General features: G+C 32.1%; 2 protein-coding genes across 2 annotated transcripts in view; one reads left to right on the top strand and one right to left on the bottom strand.

Annotated features, from left to right (window-relative positions):
* Positions 1-447: 447 nt before the first annotated feature.
* On the bottom strand, positions 448-11,133 carry LOC127719824 (39S ribosomal protein L20, mitochondrial-like). The gene is made up of 5 exons (XM_052226133.1): positions 10,951-11,133; positions 8,040-8,150; positions 6,577-6,654; positions 2,173-2,238; positions 448-566 (listed from the first exon to the last, which is right to left on the bottom strand). Exons 1-5 carry the CDS (start codon positions 11,065-11,067, stop codon positions 462-464), a joined length of 477 nt encoding a protein of 158 aa, XP_052082093.1. The 5' UTR covers positions 11,068-11,133; the 3' UTR covers positions 448-461.
* An 88-nt stretch (positions 11,134-11,221) lies between these two features.
* LOC127719806 (6-phosphogluconate dehydrogenase, decarboxylating-like) overlaps positions 11,222-18,150 on the top strand; it is a 31,671-nt gene continuing 24,742 nt past the window's right edge. Inside the window, exon 1 of the mRNA XM_052226110.1 lies at positions 11,222-11,356. Within this exon, the coding sequence (XP_052082070.1) occupies positions 11,346-11,356 (11 nt within the window). The 5' untranslated portion in view covers positions 11,222-11,345. The remainder of the gene's footprint in view (positions 11,357-18,150) is intronic.

Below are 18,150 nucleotides of genomic sequence, written 5' to 3'. Positions count from 1 at the left end.
GCAGCTCATCACTAATCAGTGTTTATTTATTAGAAAACAAAGACCGATGTGAAATCAGCTAGTTCAACCCCTCCACATTCTGTATGTGCCTGTCCCAAGTCAGGAACCGGTAAATCAGTGATTCTTGTTTGTTGCTGAATATCATATTTGTTTTTCGTTTATTTTTTTTGTATATAAATCAGGCTGTTATTTTTTTCATTTGAATTGTTTGACATTTGTTATTTCAGGGCCATTAATAGCTTTCTATGTGGTATGGGTTTTGATCATTCTTGAAGACCGTACAGTGACCTATAGTTCCTTACTTCTACATCATTTGGTCTCTGGTGGAGAGTTGTCTCATTGTCAATCATACATTTTTCTTATTATATAGATAATAAGCTTTTGATGCATCAACTTCTCTCAAGAGAAGAAATACCTTTCTGACCTATCATTATTTAATAAGGCAAATTCTTTTTGATATTTTATTTTTTCTTCTCTCCATGTGTCAATATTCCTGAAAATGTTGGTTTTAATGCATCCGATAGTCCACTTTCTTCATTTCTTTGTTTGGCAAATGTAGTTAAGCTCTGAAAAAATATATTGAAAGGAGTTTCAATCTTAGGTTCTTAGGATGTGTACTTATATAATGACTACAGATGTCTCAATTCATGTTTGGTAGTCCAATATTTGGACCATGCTTAGAATCATTTTAACAGCCCCTTTGCATATTCATCAATGTTCAACGTGCATTCAACTCTACAAAGTAGTTTCATTTACCCCAAAATATGATTTCAGAGAATATTAAAGAACCTTTGTGAGCACGCTCACATACCCCACACCCCCACATTGTCACTGGGCAATAAAAAATCTCACCAGATTCCTAAGTTTAAAGACTCAAACCTCCTACAGAAGTCAACTGATAAAAATTTCTTGTGGATATGCACATCTACATATTATGTCTTTATTATCTACAAAGTTTCATGAAATTCTGTTGTGTGGAGACAGAGGAGTTGCGATGACTAACTCTTACAGTCGTATATTTAGGCAAAAATTCTAAGTTCAAAGGAGCACAACTACTAGAATAAAAATTGAATCGTAATTTCCAGTCGATATACATATCTTCAAAATATGTCCTAGCTATCTACAAAGTTTCATGAAATTCTGTTGTGTGGTGACAGAGGAGTTGTGATGACAAACTGTTGCAGTAGTATATTAAGGCCAAAATTCTAAGATCAAAGGGCATAACTCCTAGAATAAAAATTGAATAGTAATTTCCTGTCGATATGCACATCTACATAGTATTTCCTTATTATCTACAAAGTTTCATGAAATTCTGTTGTGTGGTTTCAGAGGAGTTGAGACGACAAAAATAGGAATGACAGATGGATGGACAGACAGACAGACTGGCAGACAGCTCAAAAACATTATACCCTATAGAACATTGTTCCGTGGGGTATAATTACAGAGAGGATTTTGTTTGCCATGAAAAGGAGAAGTATGATAAGAGCTATTACTTGGAACCTGAAATTGAAAACAGTTATATTCTTCAATCCTTTTAAAATCATGTTAATTCTGCTTATGAATGAATAGTGATATAATCAGGGCACTTCAGTTCAGAAAAACAAGTTATGATATCACTATGTTGTTATAAACATGTTGAAATTGACGTATTTTACAAGACCATTTTACACATATATTTTGGTAAAATTAGTGATGATCCATAGCCTTAACCAAAAAAGATCATTTTACACACATTAACATCTTTGTATCAGACATCTTGTAGCAAAATATATTTTAGGGTAAACCCTTGGCCCATATCTAAATATATTTGTAATTTACAGAAATATCAGTGATATCTGATCCTCATGTTGAGCATGACAAAGGTTATCTCCATTTCATATCAAGTGTTTAACAAGTTTCATAAAGTTTATGATTTAAGTTTTCACATCAAAGTCATAAAGAATTGTGCCTGATATTCATTTTTTTTCAAACTTATAACAGAAAGTCTACCATTGGTATTGGATGGTAAGAATATTTTCTTGAAATTGCACTTGTGGCATACTAACAACCTTATTCTAGCTATGATCTGAAATTTTAACAGTGAACAGTTTGAAAAGATAAATTTGAACTGTAGCTTGCTATTCAATTTGGCTCATTGGAAAATTTACAGAGCAACCATTTAAAAAAACTTACCTGAAATGATCTTGGTTCATATATACTTAAATCTGTCAGTACTTTTCTGTTTAATGGGATATTGGCCTGAAATGAACATTTCAAAATAACTGATATTTGGAACACATTTTGGGTTACATATATATACAACAGAATATATGAAAATGAGGTCAAGGACAGATGATACTTGCAAGTCAGACATATACACCTTAAAATCATTCCATACACCAAATATTGTTGACCTATTGCTTAGAGTATCTGAGATACAGACTTAACCACAAAAACTTAACCTTGATCACTGATCCCTGAAATGAGGTCGAGGTCAAGTGAACCATGTCTGATGGACATGCAGACCTTGCAAGGATCCCATATACTAAATATAGTTATCCTATTACTCATAATAATTGAGAATTTTACATGACAAAAAAACTATAATTTTTTTTTTTAAACAGTCAAGGACAATGGACATATGACAGAGGGAAACTTCATAACATAAGGCATGTGCATACAAATCTTCTACCTTCTGAAATACAGAGCTTCAAACAAAAATTTACGTCGTTGCCATGAGATAGTAAGCCTTATGTGTTGCATTAAGTGACAAAAGTCAAGGAGAGAAGAAAACCAGTCAATTATTTGAACAAATGATTTTAATTAAAACGACAAAGTGTGCCGTCGCCCAGGTTTTCCTCTGAGTTCAGTATTTTTGTGATTTAACTTTTTATTATACTCCTTTTTCAGCATTTTTACATTTTATACATTTTTTTTTAAATGAATTAAGGCTTTTTTTTAAATGCTTAACCCAAGTTCATAAGATTTTTCCTACCAAAACCAGTATTTTTTTCTGAACACTAACATTTCAGGTTTCAGATTATGCAATAACAAAGTAGTGTTCTCTGTATCAAGGTTAGTGTTTTCAGGTGGTAGAAATAGAACGGTCAGCTGGAAAAATAATATAAAAGTAGAAAATGACCTAACTACTCAAACAAGTGATTTTTACATAAAGATAACACTAAATGTTTTACATGTGTAATGATATTATCAGATTATTACATGGCATTTTTCATATCAGATTTATTATCAGTCCAAGAGCCAAAGGCTTAAGGGCTGATAATACATCTGATATGAAAAATGACATGTTATGATCTTTTTATCATATGCTTCAACAATGGAGAAAAATAACAGTTAAATATATTGATTCTTTTAAGTTGGTTCTCAAGTAGAAGTTCAAAAAGTGAAAAGTTTACGGACGACGGACGCCAAATGTAATACATCAGATATGAAATCTTTCTATCATATGCCTCAACAGGGGAGAAAAACAACACTATAATATATTTTTATATGGACGATAAAAAAAAATAAATAGGGAATGTGTCCATGGGACACAGATGATGCCCCCGCTTGCATATAACATTATAAAGTGACGCTACTCAAATTTGTACTTGATCTGAGTTTTGTGGAAATAAGCATTGTTTATAAGTTTCATAACATTTCTTTGGGGCAAACTAAAGTTAGAGAACTGATACGAAAAATTCAGCAATTTTTCCATTTGTAAAGGGGCATAATTCTAGAACGGTAAAAGTGACACCACCAAAATTCGAACTTGAACTGTGTTTTGTGGTAATTAGCATTGTGCATAAGTTTCATAACATTTGGTTGAGGCAAACTAAAGTAAGAGAACAGAAACGATATTTCAGCAACTTTTCCATTTGTAATGGGGCATAACTCTAGAATGGTAAAAGTGACACCACCAAAATTCAAACTGGATCTGTTTTTTGTGGTAATTAGCATCATGTATAAGTTTCATATCATTTGGTTGAGGCAAACTAAAGTTAGAGAATGGAAACGAAAAATTCAGCAATTTTTCCATTTTTAAAGGGGCATAACTCTAGAACAGTAAAAGTGACGCCACCAAAATTCAAACTCGATCTATGTTTTGTGGTAATAAGCATTGTGTATAAGTTTCATATCATTTGGTTGAGGCAAACTAAAGTTAGAGAACAGAAACCAATTTTGGGACGTATGGACGTACGGACGTACGGACATATGTACAGACGGACAAGGGTAAAACTTAATGCCCCTCCGCTAAGACGGGGGCATAACAACAAAACATAATGAACATTGTTTGGAAAAGTCAACATTTGTAAAGTAACTTGCTACATTATGCTGGAAACTTTGAAAAATGCATTAATTGTATCATTTGTTTTGCATAATATATTTTCCTGTTTCCTTATATTTGTTTTGTACCGTACTTTTTAATGTTTTTCACTAAAAACATATCATTGAGGTGTAATTTCTGGAATTTGCGGAGTAACGTCGGAATGCCATGCAATTGCACTACAGAAAGGCGATTATAGCCGGAAGCAGTTCATAAGTTTTTCATGTCAGCCCGCTAAGCACCATTTCCGAAAATATGGAATACATGTAAATTTAATGCTATTATTATAAGTTATTTACTCTTAAGTATATGATAAATATAGAATAGATGACTTTTTGTTTTTGATACTGACTTTATCACAGTAAAATATCAGGTGAGCCCGAAGGTACTCACAGTGATAAAGTCAGTATCAAAAACAAAAATTCCTTTATTCTTTTTATCGGTAATTATGAAAAAATAAAAATCACTGTAATAATAGAGAAAATAATAAACGAACTACTTTATCGCGTCGAATCATGTCGAATCATGTATGACATCACAGTCTGCATTACATCATTTGAAATTTTGTCACAGTGCAGTAAACATGACGTTCTCTTGCACAAAGTATTGCAAATGAATTATTGCTTTTGCGTTTCATTATTTATGCTTAGAACAAGCCTTAAACAATGCAGAATATCATGGTAACATACCGGTAAGTCAAATTTCTTTATTTTTCATATAGCATGGTATGATTATACGATTGTCATTGTTTTAGAAGTTTTAAAAAGTAAAATCTTTGACTTTATCCTTGCTTATTTATATTGGATTAATTGCTTAAAATCACATTTATCTTGTCGTTGTATGCTTAGCTTTCATCCAGAAGACTTGGTTGTTTTTAGGAAAGCACTGTGTAAGCAAACACTTTAAAAACAATATTCAGGTGTGAGCAACGAGTAGCCTGACTAAATCATTTTGAAAGCTCAATTCTTGTCGACCTCATAATTATTTCAGACATTTCAATAAATGTAACTCAACTTTGATCTATTTACTTTCGCTTTTTGTGGTTTTTTCAGTCATGTCATTTATTTTTCAACCCGGACAGAAATATGAAACGTTCAAGGCCCTGCGGTAACCTGTAATGTGTTCGCTTATTTATTCTGTGGTCTATGAATAGCTGTCTTTACATTGGCAATGAAACCACATCTCCCTAATTGTATACATGTATGATGGTCCAACAAAAAAAGTCAAAAGTGTGTATATTTTATTTGTTTTTTTTTCAGATTCTCTCATGCGATAGCGGTACCTTTTTTGTCACTGTTTATGTGTTGCGTCCAAATATAAATTGTAACACTTAATAGTGACTGCACAGGTTGAACAAATCCTTCTAAAGAAACAGAAAAGAAGACACCTTGGAACAACACATGCAGACTATTTAACATTCAGATCAGAATAGTCAGTAAGGCTATCAATGATACTGCAGAAAACACAAATATTTAAAGTTTATCTGTTTTTTCGTACACATTTTCTGTTCAAATTTTCACTCAATTTAGACAAAATCATTCAAAAAAGCTAAACTAATTTTACTGAAACAATGACAAGTGGTTCATTCACAAAAAAACTTGTGCGTTTCTGTGAAAAAAAATGTGCACGATTTTCAAAATAAAAGGGAAAGTAGATCCTTGCGAGGTGCACTCGCACATGTCAATTGATAACTGACCCAATAATTTTTTTTATCACGACCAGTCCACTGATACTGACATTATCAGCGAGTACACATCAAAGGAAAAATGTACAAATTACCAATAGAAGAGTTTATTTACTCAGTTTATACATGTTATAAGATAATTTCAGTTATATTATTTAAGAGCATCACAATACTCTGAGTCTGGAGAAAAGGTAACAAAATCTTAAATCACTTATGTAAACTTATAAGACTAATCGATATGCATGTAGGCTCTTCTGGGTAACTCATGTACTTGATACCATTTAGTTTAATCTGTATACCCCGGTACTGTAATTTATGATATTTGCCTCTGTCTTGCTTTAGTATAATAACCTTTGTATGTCTGTACATATACATTATGTAATATTTCTTGTGTGTATCTCTATAGTATACCAATGTAATTTGGTTTGTAGAGAAATAAAGATACATACAGTTGAAAGAGAGGAAAGGCATTTGCAATTGCTTATGCTGTTGACACTATTGCTAATGGCAAAATACTACCTATGTACCAGTAAGGCCAATTTCAATTCAGGTATCTGAAAAAGACTGTAGTTTATAATACACCTACCTCTGTAAGTGATGATAAAAATTCATCTTCTTCTATACCGTGTTGATTACATGCTGCACCTAACCTCATAGTCCACATCTAAAAAATTACATCACAAAATAAAAAAAATACTGACATAAAAATAAATGTCTTTCATAATAATGATACATTCTAAAGTTACAATAATAATAAACAATAAATGACACTCACTGCTTGGCATAGCAATGGACATGAAATATAATTTTACTTGATTGATGCAGAAAAATATAGTTCTTGCAATAAAGCATCCCTTATAAAATACAACCATCACCATGGGCTCCAACTTGTGTAATTAGATTTATTATTGCTTAATGTTTCAATTGTTATGTACATTTAATATACAACTTTCTGTGTATGCCAATTTTTCTTTCAACTTATAATTAACCTTGTAGAAAGTGGGAGAAGACACTAAGTGGGTAATAACAAAAAATAAGTTGAAGAAAAACAGACAAAACATTGCCCAAAATGAAACTTTAAAATGCAAGGTTTACCAGCTGGCATTTCAAAATTTGAAAATATAAATATCAAGAGTGGATAAATATATTGTAGTCAAGAGGAAAAAGAGGAAGAATTTGCTTCTCTAATGATTTACTGGAAAATGCTGAGTTAGATGTTCCTAATCGATATGGTGGGGAATGACACTGTAAGACAAATTATATCAACATGCAGTTTATCAAACTGGTCAGCAACACATTTCACAAAAAAAATTTAAGAGAAAAAGTATTTGTATGTCATCATGGTCTTGTACATTTCAGTATAACTTGCAATAATTTTTTTTGGTAAATTATTTTGTGAAAAGAGCACCAGAACCTATTTAAATGCATACAAAATTAGAGAAAAATATACAAACATTGTAAATAAAAATAAGAAGATGTGGTATGATTGCCAATGAGAAACTTTCCAATGAACAAAACCTTTATGGCATGTATTGACATAGAAATTTACAACTATAAGTCACATTCAGCCTTAGCCAATGAACAAAACCTTTAAGTAGATATAAGAAGATGTGGTATGAGTGCCAATGAGACAACTCTCCATCCAAATCCAAATTTATATAAGTAAACCATTATAGGCCAAAGAACGGTCTTCAACACAGAGCCTTGGTTCACATCGAACAGCAAGCTATAAAGGGCCCCAAAAATTACTAGTGTAAAACCATTCAAACGGGAAAACCAACGGTCTGATCTATATAAAAAATGAGAAACGAGAAACACTTAAGAACCACACACAACAAACGACAACTACTGAACATCAGATTCCTGACTGACTTTATGGCATGTATTGATACAGAAATTAACAACTATAGGTCACATTCAGCCTTAGCCAATGAACAATACCTTTATGGCATGTATTGACATAGAAATTAACAACTATAGGTCACATACAGGCTTAGCCAATGAACAAAACCTTTATGGCATGTATTTATATACGTTGACATTAATCACCTCTCGCATGTATTTTTTCTTCAATCCTGTACTGTGTGTGGAATAACGAAGTGCTCTGTGTACAGTACGTGCACCAAGTGAATATATGTGCTGTCTTCTACCATAATATTTCTGAAAATAAAAAATGGAATAAATGAAGTGAAAAATGTGTTTTCATCTGTAGCAATATTGCTGAGTGTCATATTGAAGCATAATATTTCTTAGAAGTTAAAAGAACATTTAGAGAATTGGACATGTATATGTTTGAAATGATAGCATTACAATTCAGTAGCATATTAAGACACTTAACATTACTATTGGACATAAGGGACGTTACATTGTAATTAAAGAAGTTCAAAACACTTTTACTTTTAAGCAAAGTATCAAGAAGTACTTAACACAGTCCTGATAAGATTCTGTTTTTCTACAATGTATTTGTATATTTTTATTTTTTTATTTTTTACTACATGTCTTGAACAGCTTTATATATTATCATGTTAAAAATAATACATTGAACTACTTGACTGTAAACTAATTCTGTGTAAATATCTGTTTTTGATTGTATTGTAATTTGTATGTGAGGGCCTCAGGGAAGATTAGTTTATTGTAACTAACTGTGTTTACCCTACTTTTAAAAAATAAAGAATTTATTATTATTATTATTAAAATTTAACTTGATAGCAGAATCGTAAGAGTTTTTTGTTTATTTGATTATATTTTTGTTGTGGAGCGTTTTCGTTTTATGATGATATATAAACAAGTATTTTTTTTGGTTCATAAACATGATAAATCTGTTATTTATTTCAACCAAATAAAATTGTAAAAAGATATTATACGTGTTCATATCAAGAGAAAACAAAAACAATTGACGACAAAACTATGACCAAATAAACAAATATACTTAAGACAATAGACCACTTCAAGATCGTTGCATTTTCCGTAAAAAATTTTGGTTGTAGGGAACATCATTCGTGTGTTAAGGGGCATTGTCACTTCCTTCCCATGTTGAGCAAGTGGTTGAAAAAATATGATTCTATATTGCACGAATTATTCGGCAAATTAAATTCTTATAATTGATAATCAGCACTGCTGTCATTAGGGAATTGTGATTAAGTATACTAAGGAACAAACATTATTTCTAGTTTATCCTGCATAATGACGATCAGAAAGACACCTGATGAACTTTAATAGTGCAAGGATACAGGGGTCCCCTCTATCTGGTAAATGACATCATAAAGGCGTGCATAATTGAACTTTTCTGGTGAAGGACATTACTCGAAAGTGGCCTATTCTGTGTCTTACTCTTTTTTATGAATTGAAAAATAAAAAAATGAATGGCTTCAAAATATTTTTTTGAAAAAATGTGTTTTCATATGAAATATATATATAGTTGAAGTTTATTATATGAATGTCATGTAAAATACTGTATGTTGTATCAATTATATATGTTATGTGTATATGCCCCCCTGGGGACCTAATTTGGAAAATAAAACTTATCTTATGCAAAAAAAGAAAGGTGACAAATACTTTTGGCCATGCACGGTAGCTCTCACAATATTCACCCAGTAATGCATACTGTATGTTATATAAAGCAATGTCAAGCTTTATAAAATAATAAGAAATATAGAGTACAAATAATAGACCTTATGGCTATTTTTTTAATCTTTGACCCCATATTTTGCGACAGTTGAACTATTGACTTCATACAATAATCACTTCTGCATTGTCAGTCAGGGGTACTACTTGTACAAGTAATCTTTATTTACTTGAAGAAGTAAAAAAAATTTACTTATGTAAGTTAATTATAATGTTTGAATAATCTCCCCTTTATTTTCTCAAAATTTACTTGTATAAGTAAATTTTTTTTACAATCCCACAAAAATTCTCAAGGTTTGAGATGTAAAAACATGCCTTTAATGATTTTTCCCAGGTTAGCTCATAATTTTTGATTAGAGTTCAATGTTTCATCTCATTAATTCAACAAAGAAACTGATTGCACAAAGATCTTAAGTATTGATTTGCACAAGGCCTTCAAAAATTGCCCCTTGGGGGCTTGTAAATGAGCAGTATTCTGAAGATAACAGACAAATGAGATTTTCATTGTGCATGAAATTACACTTACATGATTAGTAAAGACATCTGCAAAGGACAGACAATTGAAAATTCTATTAGAGCAAAGAAGTCCTAAGAATGCAAGAAAAGAAGATAGGATTACTTTTTTACTTATATAAGTAAAAAATTCTGAATGTCAAAGGGACATAACTAAGTAAAAAAATTATTTACCTATACAAGTAAATAAAATACACTTGTATAAGTATCCTACAAATTTACTTATATAAGTATATTAATATTACTTCTTCAAGTAAATAAAAATTACTTGTACAAGTAGTACCCCTGACTGATTGTGAGGCTAATTGTTTTAAGAAGTTCAACTACTGTATCACGAGCCTGTCAACACTGGGGTTGTGAGTTTGAGTCCCGCAGATGGTAGGTGCATTTGACTCCAATCTTAATTTACTAGGAGTGTCAGTTTTCCTAAAGACAGTCAGGGGGTCTCTACGGCTTCCCCCAGCTCAACCAATTTTTACCCAACAGTGCTGAAAGTAGTGTTAAACACCAATCAATCAATTTTTTATCTGCATTGTTATGTCCAACATTTTCTCTCATGACTTCAAAATTTACAGGAACCTCTGCAATGGCCTGCAATTGCGACCAATAACGATAGGGTGTATTTTGACATTAAGGATTAACACTTGTAAAGTTTGCTGCGGAACTGTAACTCTTGTGGTCATTATATTTTTTTGATTTTTGCGAACGATGGTCCGCAAAAATTAAAAAAAATATAATAAGAACCTAAGAGCTACGGTTCCGCAGCTATAGCCTATAGTAAAGTGAACCCCCCTTTTACTAACTCTTGAAAAAATAAACTAACCCACATCATTCTGAAATACATGCTTCTCTTCCAGTATTTATCTGGCTTTGGGCATCTCCCAACTGTTTTTCGTGTGTACATGGTGCTTGCATTTCTGAATATTGACAGAAAAACCATTTTGTCCTTGCAGGTTTATTTATGGTCTTGATCCTTCCAATAGAAAATAATTTTGTAAACCAGTCGAAGATACTGGTTACATCCTGCAATCTATTTTTCGTGTACTCAGGTAAACTTCTAACCGGCTCATGGGATCAGTTTAAAGGGGAGCTAAATCCACAAATATCACAGGAAAAGTCCCAAATATTGACAAGAGGGCAATCATTCCTCATCCGGCTTGTAGATTGTCCATTATTGCAAGTCACTTTTGTGGAAATCTGCAGACTTATAATCATAAGATGTCTGAAAAGTAAGTATTTTTCTATTATAATGTTAGTATTTATATTAAAAAGACAAACATAAGAACTTGACATTTGTTTATTTATCTCCTCTTCAGGCTCTTGCTATAGATTCAATTTAGTTCTTTATTTTACTTCCAGGTTGAATTTGAAAAAAAAAAATGCTGAAATTAACAAATGAGACTTAATAAAAAGGTTATCAATGACTTTTACAGCTTTTTAGCAAATTGGGAATAACATGACAAATCACCCAAAAAGAATATATTTTTGGAAATATATATACAGTACACACAGAGAGTTTATAATCCCAAACTCCCTACACCACGATTATTCTAGGTGTGACACCAGGAAACTCCGATATCTCTCCCTAAATTCTCGGAGAAATTTGGGAGTATTCCCTCCGACTTCCGCGTAAATCCGCTACCTTTTGTTTATTGTATTAGCGACTTCTCTCCTAGCACAGTGTCACACCGTGTCACACCAGGTAATTAAATGCCCTAATCCTTCTGATCTATGCCGACACCCTACAGTCAAGGTATGTGAAATTTCTTATGTAAATAAACAATTGTATTTCCTGTTTATCTATAATCAGGTTATATACATTTGTATCTAATTGCTTGAAACAAATAAAAGATTTAAAAGCAAAATGTTGTTAATTCTTTCAATTGCATTAAATAGTTTTATAAAACAAAATATACTTGATTTTGACCTCGTTTTTTTTTCACCGTCCGGTAAATTCATATTTTATTTACTAAAGAGATATACATGTACTAGTGTAAAAATAAACATAAACTGTAACCTCTGAATAAATGTGAGCAGTTTAAAGAAAATTACGTGTCTCAAAAATTTGTATATGCAAGTAAAAAAAGAAAATATTATTCACCATCGTTACGCTTATATAGATAAGTCGACGGCATTTCCTTTTTACGATTATCTAATTGCTTGAAAAAAATGTACATGTTCAATATTGTATAAACCAAAACAGGATAGAACTGTAGTAGTTAAACAAGATATACATCCATAGCATAGAAAGCTATATTTGTGTGTTTGTTTGCAATTATATATGTCAATTTGTTTGTGTGTAATGTATTATAATGTCGATTTTAAAAGCTCACTAGAGCTTGTGTTACTTTATTTGCAATGTATCAACAATAAATAAAACTTTGATTTGATTTGATTTGATAATGATTTGAAAATCGTAACCCCTTGTCTGCTACTTATAATAGCTAGATATGATAATGAATCTTTTTTCCGCTACCTTCAGTGTTACAATGTATGCATTGTTACAATAGGCGATTTCTGCAATGACGTCTTTCACGCCTGTATCCCTGCTCTATTAAAGTTTAAAGCACTTTCAGAATCGTCATTCTGCAGGGTAGTCTAGAAATAATTTATGTTCCGTAAGTACGTAATCTTAATTCCCATACGACTGAAGGGAGGGTGACCAACTTATTACATTTTGATTTCCCAAATATTTTGTGCAGTATAAGATCAAACTTTTTCACCCGTTCACTCAACAAGTGTTAGAAGTGATGATGCCTACATTTTGGTCACGTGGTGATGGAAGTCACATGACAGATTTAACTAACTACCGTATCCTGGAACTGGCGTATTCCACTCTTTACTTGCAATGGAGCAGCACCAGAATGATTCACTCCTGACACACTTAATGCATTAATCTGTAAAAACTTGGTAGTTTACAAACATGATAATCTATATAATATGTACATGAACTAGTTTGATGATAACAAATCAATTTTATAAGACAATTTGAAAGGAAGCAGCAGAAATCAAGAAAACATCATTTTGTAGGGAAAATTTAAAAAAACATTTGTATATAGATCAAGATTTTCTTTTGACAGAAGTGTTTAAATTATGATACTTGAATGAATTGAATTATTTTGACATGAATGTGAGAGAAAATTATTTCGGAAATTTGTTACATAAAGGTATGAAGGGCAGCATTTTACATAAGTATTTAATTAAGGTTTGCTCCATTGGAAGTACAGAGTAATGCTGTGGAACTTAGAAAAATACATTTCATTTAAAAACTTTTCTAACTATTGAATATAACAAATACTGGAGACCGTGGTTCTCCATTATAGACTTAATAATAAATGGTTGGTTTTTTTTCTTTTCATTTTTTCTCTTAATAATATTTTATCTAAATCGCCATAATCTTTGGCTATTGGAATACTATTTATGTTTTACCTGATATCATACAATAGTATATTCCATTGTTGTTTTAATTTAAAATTTCCTTGTTGTGAATATGTCATTATGTATATCTTTGTTCATATATATATGTTGTGCCAGGCTATTTGTCAAGCAAATTCATTATAAAAACTATTTAATTAAATGTTAGTTACAACTAAGGTTTGCTCCATTACGAGTAATCGGGATGCAATAGTAACCCTGATGGTACTCAAGGGGAGAGTAACTGACACAGAGTTACTTCATCCTATCTAAGATAACATTGTGTACAATACAAACTTAGCTTAAGGAGTACTCTATTAATGCAGTTTAATTGAGTTAATAAAGGATGGATCTAGGTCACTGCTACACTTCTCTCTTTCTCAAGTTATTTTACCATAATGATATTTACAAAAAATTGCAATCCATAGGCGGATCCAGGGGGGCCCCACCCTTTGGTGGGAAAAATTTGGTTGATTATATAGGGAATCACTGAAGCATGACTGGAGCGGGCCCCCCCTTAGGTCAGTCAGCAGCCCCCTCCTTATTAAAAGTTCTGGATCCGCCACTGCAACCTAAAACCTTCTTAGTGGATTTTTCAGTTTGAGTACTGTGAATTCATTATTATTCGTGGGCTGCCAATTTTAGTTGATTTCATTGGTATAGGTGAACCACAAATTTCAATGTTCGACGAATTACAAAATTTCATATACTTGTATTCAGACTTTGGTAATACCATGAAATCAAATATCCACGAAAATATAATTTTTACTCAATCCACGAAAATTGGTACCCACGAAAATAAATGAATCCACAGTATCCAACAAAAAATTGCAAGCTAAAACATTTCCAGTTACATGATTTTCCTCAGATAAAAATTTCACTGTATCGGGTGGTGCTTTACCTCTGAATTTAATGGAGGCTGTAGGAGAGTTAATTAAAATCCACTAGGTGACTAAGTACATAAGGTTTCCTTACCAATATTTTCATTGCAGTGTAACAAAATAGTAACTTTTAATACAGGAATCATTAAGTGTCAATATTTTCAGGCAAATGTCCTTTAAGGAACAGTTACATTCACAAGTGTTCCATGTAAAGAAAGTATGCCCTTTGCACGTTAAGAACCCTTGCAACAACTCTCTTTGAGGGGTCCGTAGGTGACCTGTTGCAAGGCTAAATTTCTGTCCATATCCTATATACCCTCATTTCCTGTGGCAGTCTAAATTTCTCCGACCTTAATCCCGGACGCCTTTATTACAGAATCTACCTATTGTATTTATTGTTAATTTGTTCTCGTCCTGAATATGGATGAAATATTTGCCACTGGACATTAAGCAACCACCAATCAATCAATCACAAGTGTTCCATATTTCCAGCCTTTAGTTAAAGGTTTAAATTTTATAAAAACATGCTTCTAGATGGTATTGTTTTATATTTTATTATCAGCAAATTGTGCATGTTGTGAGACTGAAATGAGGGACAAGGATTATAACCCAGCAATTAATATGCAAGTCAAAATGTAATTGATAAACAATGTGACTGAAAAAAATCTGTGAAAGAGAATATTCTTTTTCATGACTATACAGATATACATAACTACTTTTTATACGACCGCAAAAAAATTTTTGTGGTCGTATATTGGTATGACGTTGGCGTCGTCGTCGTCGTCGTCGTCGTCCGGCGTCGTCTGGCGTCGTCCGAAGACACATTGGTTTTCGCACTCTAACTTTAGTTTAAGTGAATGGATCTTTATGAAATTTTACCACAAGGTTCAATACCACAAAAGGAAGGTTGGGATTGATTTTGGGGGTTATGGTAATAACAGTAAAGGAATTAGGGGCCAAAAAGGGGCCAAAAATAAGCATTTTTGTAACTTCCAGACATAACTTGTGTGTTAGTGTATGGATCTCTCTGACATTGTACCACAAGGTTCCATATCACTAAAGGAATGCTGGGATTGATTTTGGGGGTAATTGCCTCCAAATTTTAGGAATTAGGGGCCAAAAAAGGGGCAAAAAACAAGCATTTTTCTAGTTTCATGACAATAACTTGTGTGTAAGTGTATGGATCTTTCTGAAATTGTACTACAAGGTTCCATATCACAAAGGGAAAGCTGGGTTTGAGTTTGGGGGTAATTGCCCTAAACGTTTAGGAATTTGGGGCCAAAAAGGGGCCAAAAAACACATTTTTTTCTAGTTTCCAGACAATAACTTGTGTTCAAGTGTATGGATCTCTCTGAAATTGTACTGCAAGGTACCATACCACAAAGGGAAGGCTGGGATTGAGTTTGGGGGTGATGAATCATAATGGGGGTTCAAAAAATTTTGGGGGGGGATTTATTTTTTTTTCCTTTTTTTTCTTTTTTTCCTTTTTTTTCTTTTTTTCCTTTTTTGTTTCTTTTAAAATTTTCCATTTTAAGTTGGTTATTTCTGATTTATATTTAAAATCAAATAATAATGATATGGTAGGAGATACACACCAAACAGGATGTGTAAATTATTATATAATAAGTATTGTGCAATAGCAAGAAATTTTCAATTGCACAGTATTGCACAATAGCAAGAAATCTTCAATTGCACAGTATTGCGCAATAGCAAGAAATCTTCAATTGCACAGTATTGCGCAATAGCAAGAAATATCCAATAGCACAATATTGCGCAATAGCAAGAAATTGTCAATTGTACAGTATTGCGCAATAGCAAGAAATATTTAATAGCACAGGATTGTGCAAAAGAAGATACTTCCTATAAATTGCTTATTTCTTGACCAATTTCAATGGGGTTTTATTCTTGATTTCATGGGGTTCTTTAATATGCTGAATCTAACCGTGTATTTATTTTTGGATTTTGGGCCCCGTTTTTAAATTGGTCCACATTGAGGTCCAAAGGGTCCAAAATTAAACTTTGTTTGATTTCATCAAAAATTGAATTATTGGGGTTCTTTGATATGCCGAATCTAACTGTGTATTTAGATTCTTAAATTTTGGTTCCGTTTTCAAATTGGTCTACATTAAGGTCCAAAGGGTCCAAAATTAAACTTAGTTTGATTTTAACAAAAATTGAATTCTTAGGGTTCTTTGATATGCTGAATCTAAACATGTATTTAGATTTTTGATTATGGGCCCAGTTTTCAAGTTGGTCCAAATCGGGGTCCAAAATTAAACTTTGTTTGATTTCAACAAAAATTGAATATATGGGGTTCTTTGATATGCTGAATCTAACCATGTATTTAGATTTTTGATTTTTGGGCCCCGTTATCAACTTTGTCCACATTGAGGTCAAAAGGGTCCAAAATTAAACTTTGTTTGATTTCATCAAAAATTGAATTATTGGGGTTCTTTGATATGCCGAATCTAACCGTGTATTTAGATTCTTAATTTTTGGTTCCGTTTTCAAATTGGTCTACATTCAGGTCCAAAGGGTCCAAAATTAGACTTAGTTTGATTTTAACAAAAATTGAATTCTTAGGGTTCTTTGATATGCTGAATCTAAACATGTATTTAGATTTTTGATTATGGGCCCAGTTTTCAAGTTGGTCCAAATCGGGGTCCAAAATTAAACTTTTTTGATTTCAACAAAAATTGAATATATGGGGTTCTTTGATATGCTGAATCTAACCATGTATTTAGATTTTTGATTTTTGGGCCCTGTTATCAACTTTGTCCACATTGAGGTCAAAAGGGTCCAAAATTAAACTTTGTTTGATTTCATCAAAAATTGAATTATTGGGGTTCTTTGATATGCCGAATCTAACCGTTTATTTAGATTCTTAATTTTTGGTTCCGTTTTCAAATTGGTCTACATTAAGGTCCAAAGGGTCCAAAATTAAACTTAGTTTGATTTTAACAAAAATTGAATTCTTAGGGTTCTTTGATATGCTGAATCTAAACATGTATTTAGATTTTTGATTATGGGCCCAGTTTTCAAGTTGGTCCAAATCGGGGTCCAAAATTAAACTTTGTTTGATTTCAACAAAAATTGAATATATGGGGTTCTTTGATATGCTGAATCTAACCATGTTTTTAGATTTTTGATTTTTGGGCCCCGTTATCAACTTTGTCCACATTGAGGTCAAAAGGGTCCAAAATTAAACTTTGTTTGATTTCATCAAAAATTGAATTATTGGGGTTCTTTGATATGCCGAATCTAACTGTGTATTTAGATTCTTAATTTTTGGTTCCGTTTTCAAATTGGTCTACATTAAGGTCCAAAGGGTCCAAAATTAAACTTAGTTTGATTTTAACAAAAATTGAATTCTTAGGGTTCTTTGATATGCTGAATCTAAACATGTATTTAGATTTTTGATTATGGGCCCAGTTTTCAAGTTGGTCCAAATCGGGGTCCAAAATTAAACTTTGTTTGATTTCAACAAAAATTGAATATATGGGGTTCTTTGATATGCTGAATCTAACCATGTTTTTAGATTTTTGATTTTTGGGCCCCGTTATCAACTTTGTCCACATTGAGGTCAAAAGGGTCCAAAATTAAACTTTGTTTGATCAAATTGGTCTACATTAAGGTCCAAAGGGTCCAAAATTAAACTTAGTTTGATTTTAACAAAAATTGAATTCTTAGGGTTCTTTGATATGCTGAATCTAAACATGTATTTAGAT

This window comes from Mytilus californianus, unplaced genomic scaffold, assembly GCF_021869535.1.
Source record: "Mytilus californianus isolate M0D057914Y unplaced genomic scaffold, xbMytCali1.0.p SCAF_11, whole genome shotgun sequence".
In the NCBI taxonomy this organism is placed as follows: Eukaryota; Metazoa; Mollusca; class Bivalvia; order Mytilida; family Mytilidae; genus Mytilus; species Mytilus californianus.
The sequence above is the reverse complement of the archived record's forward strand: the minus strand, read 5'-3'. Positions and strand labels throughout refer to the sequence as shown.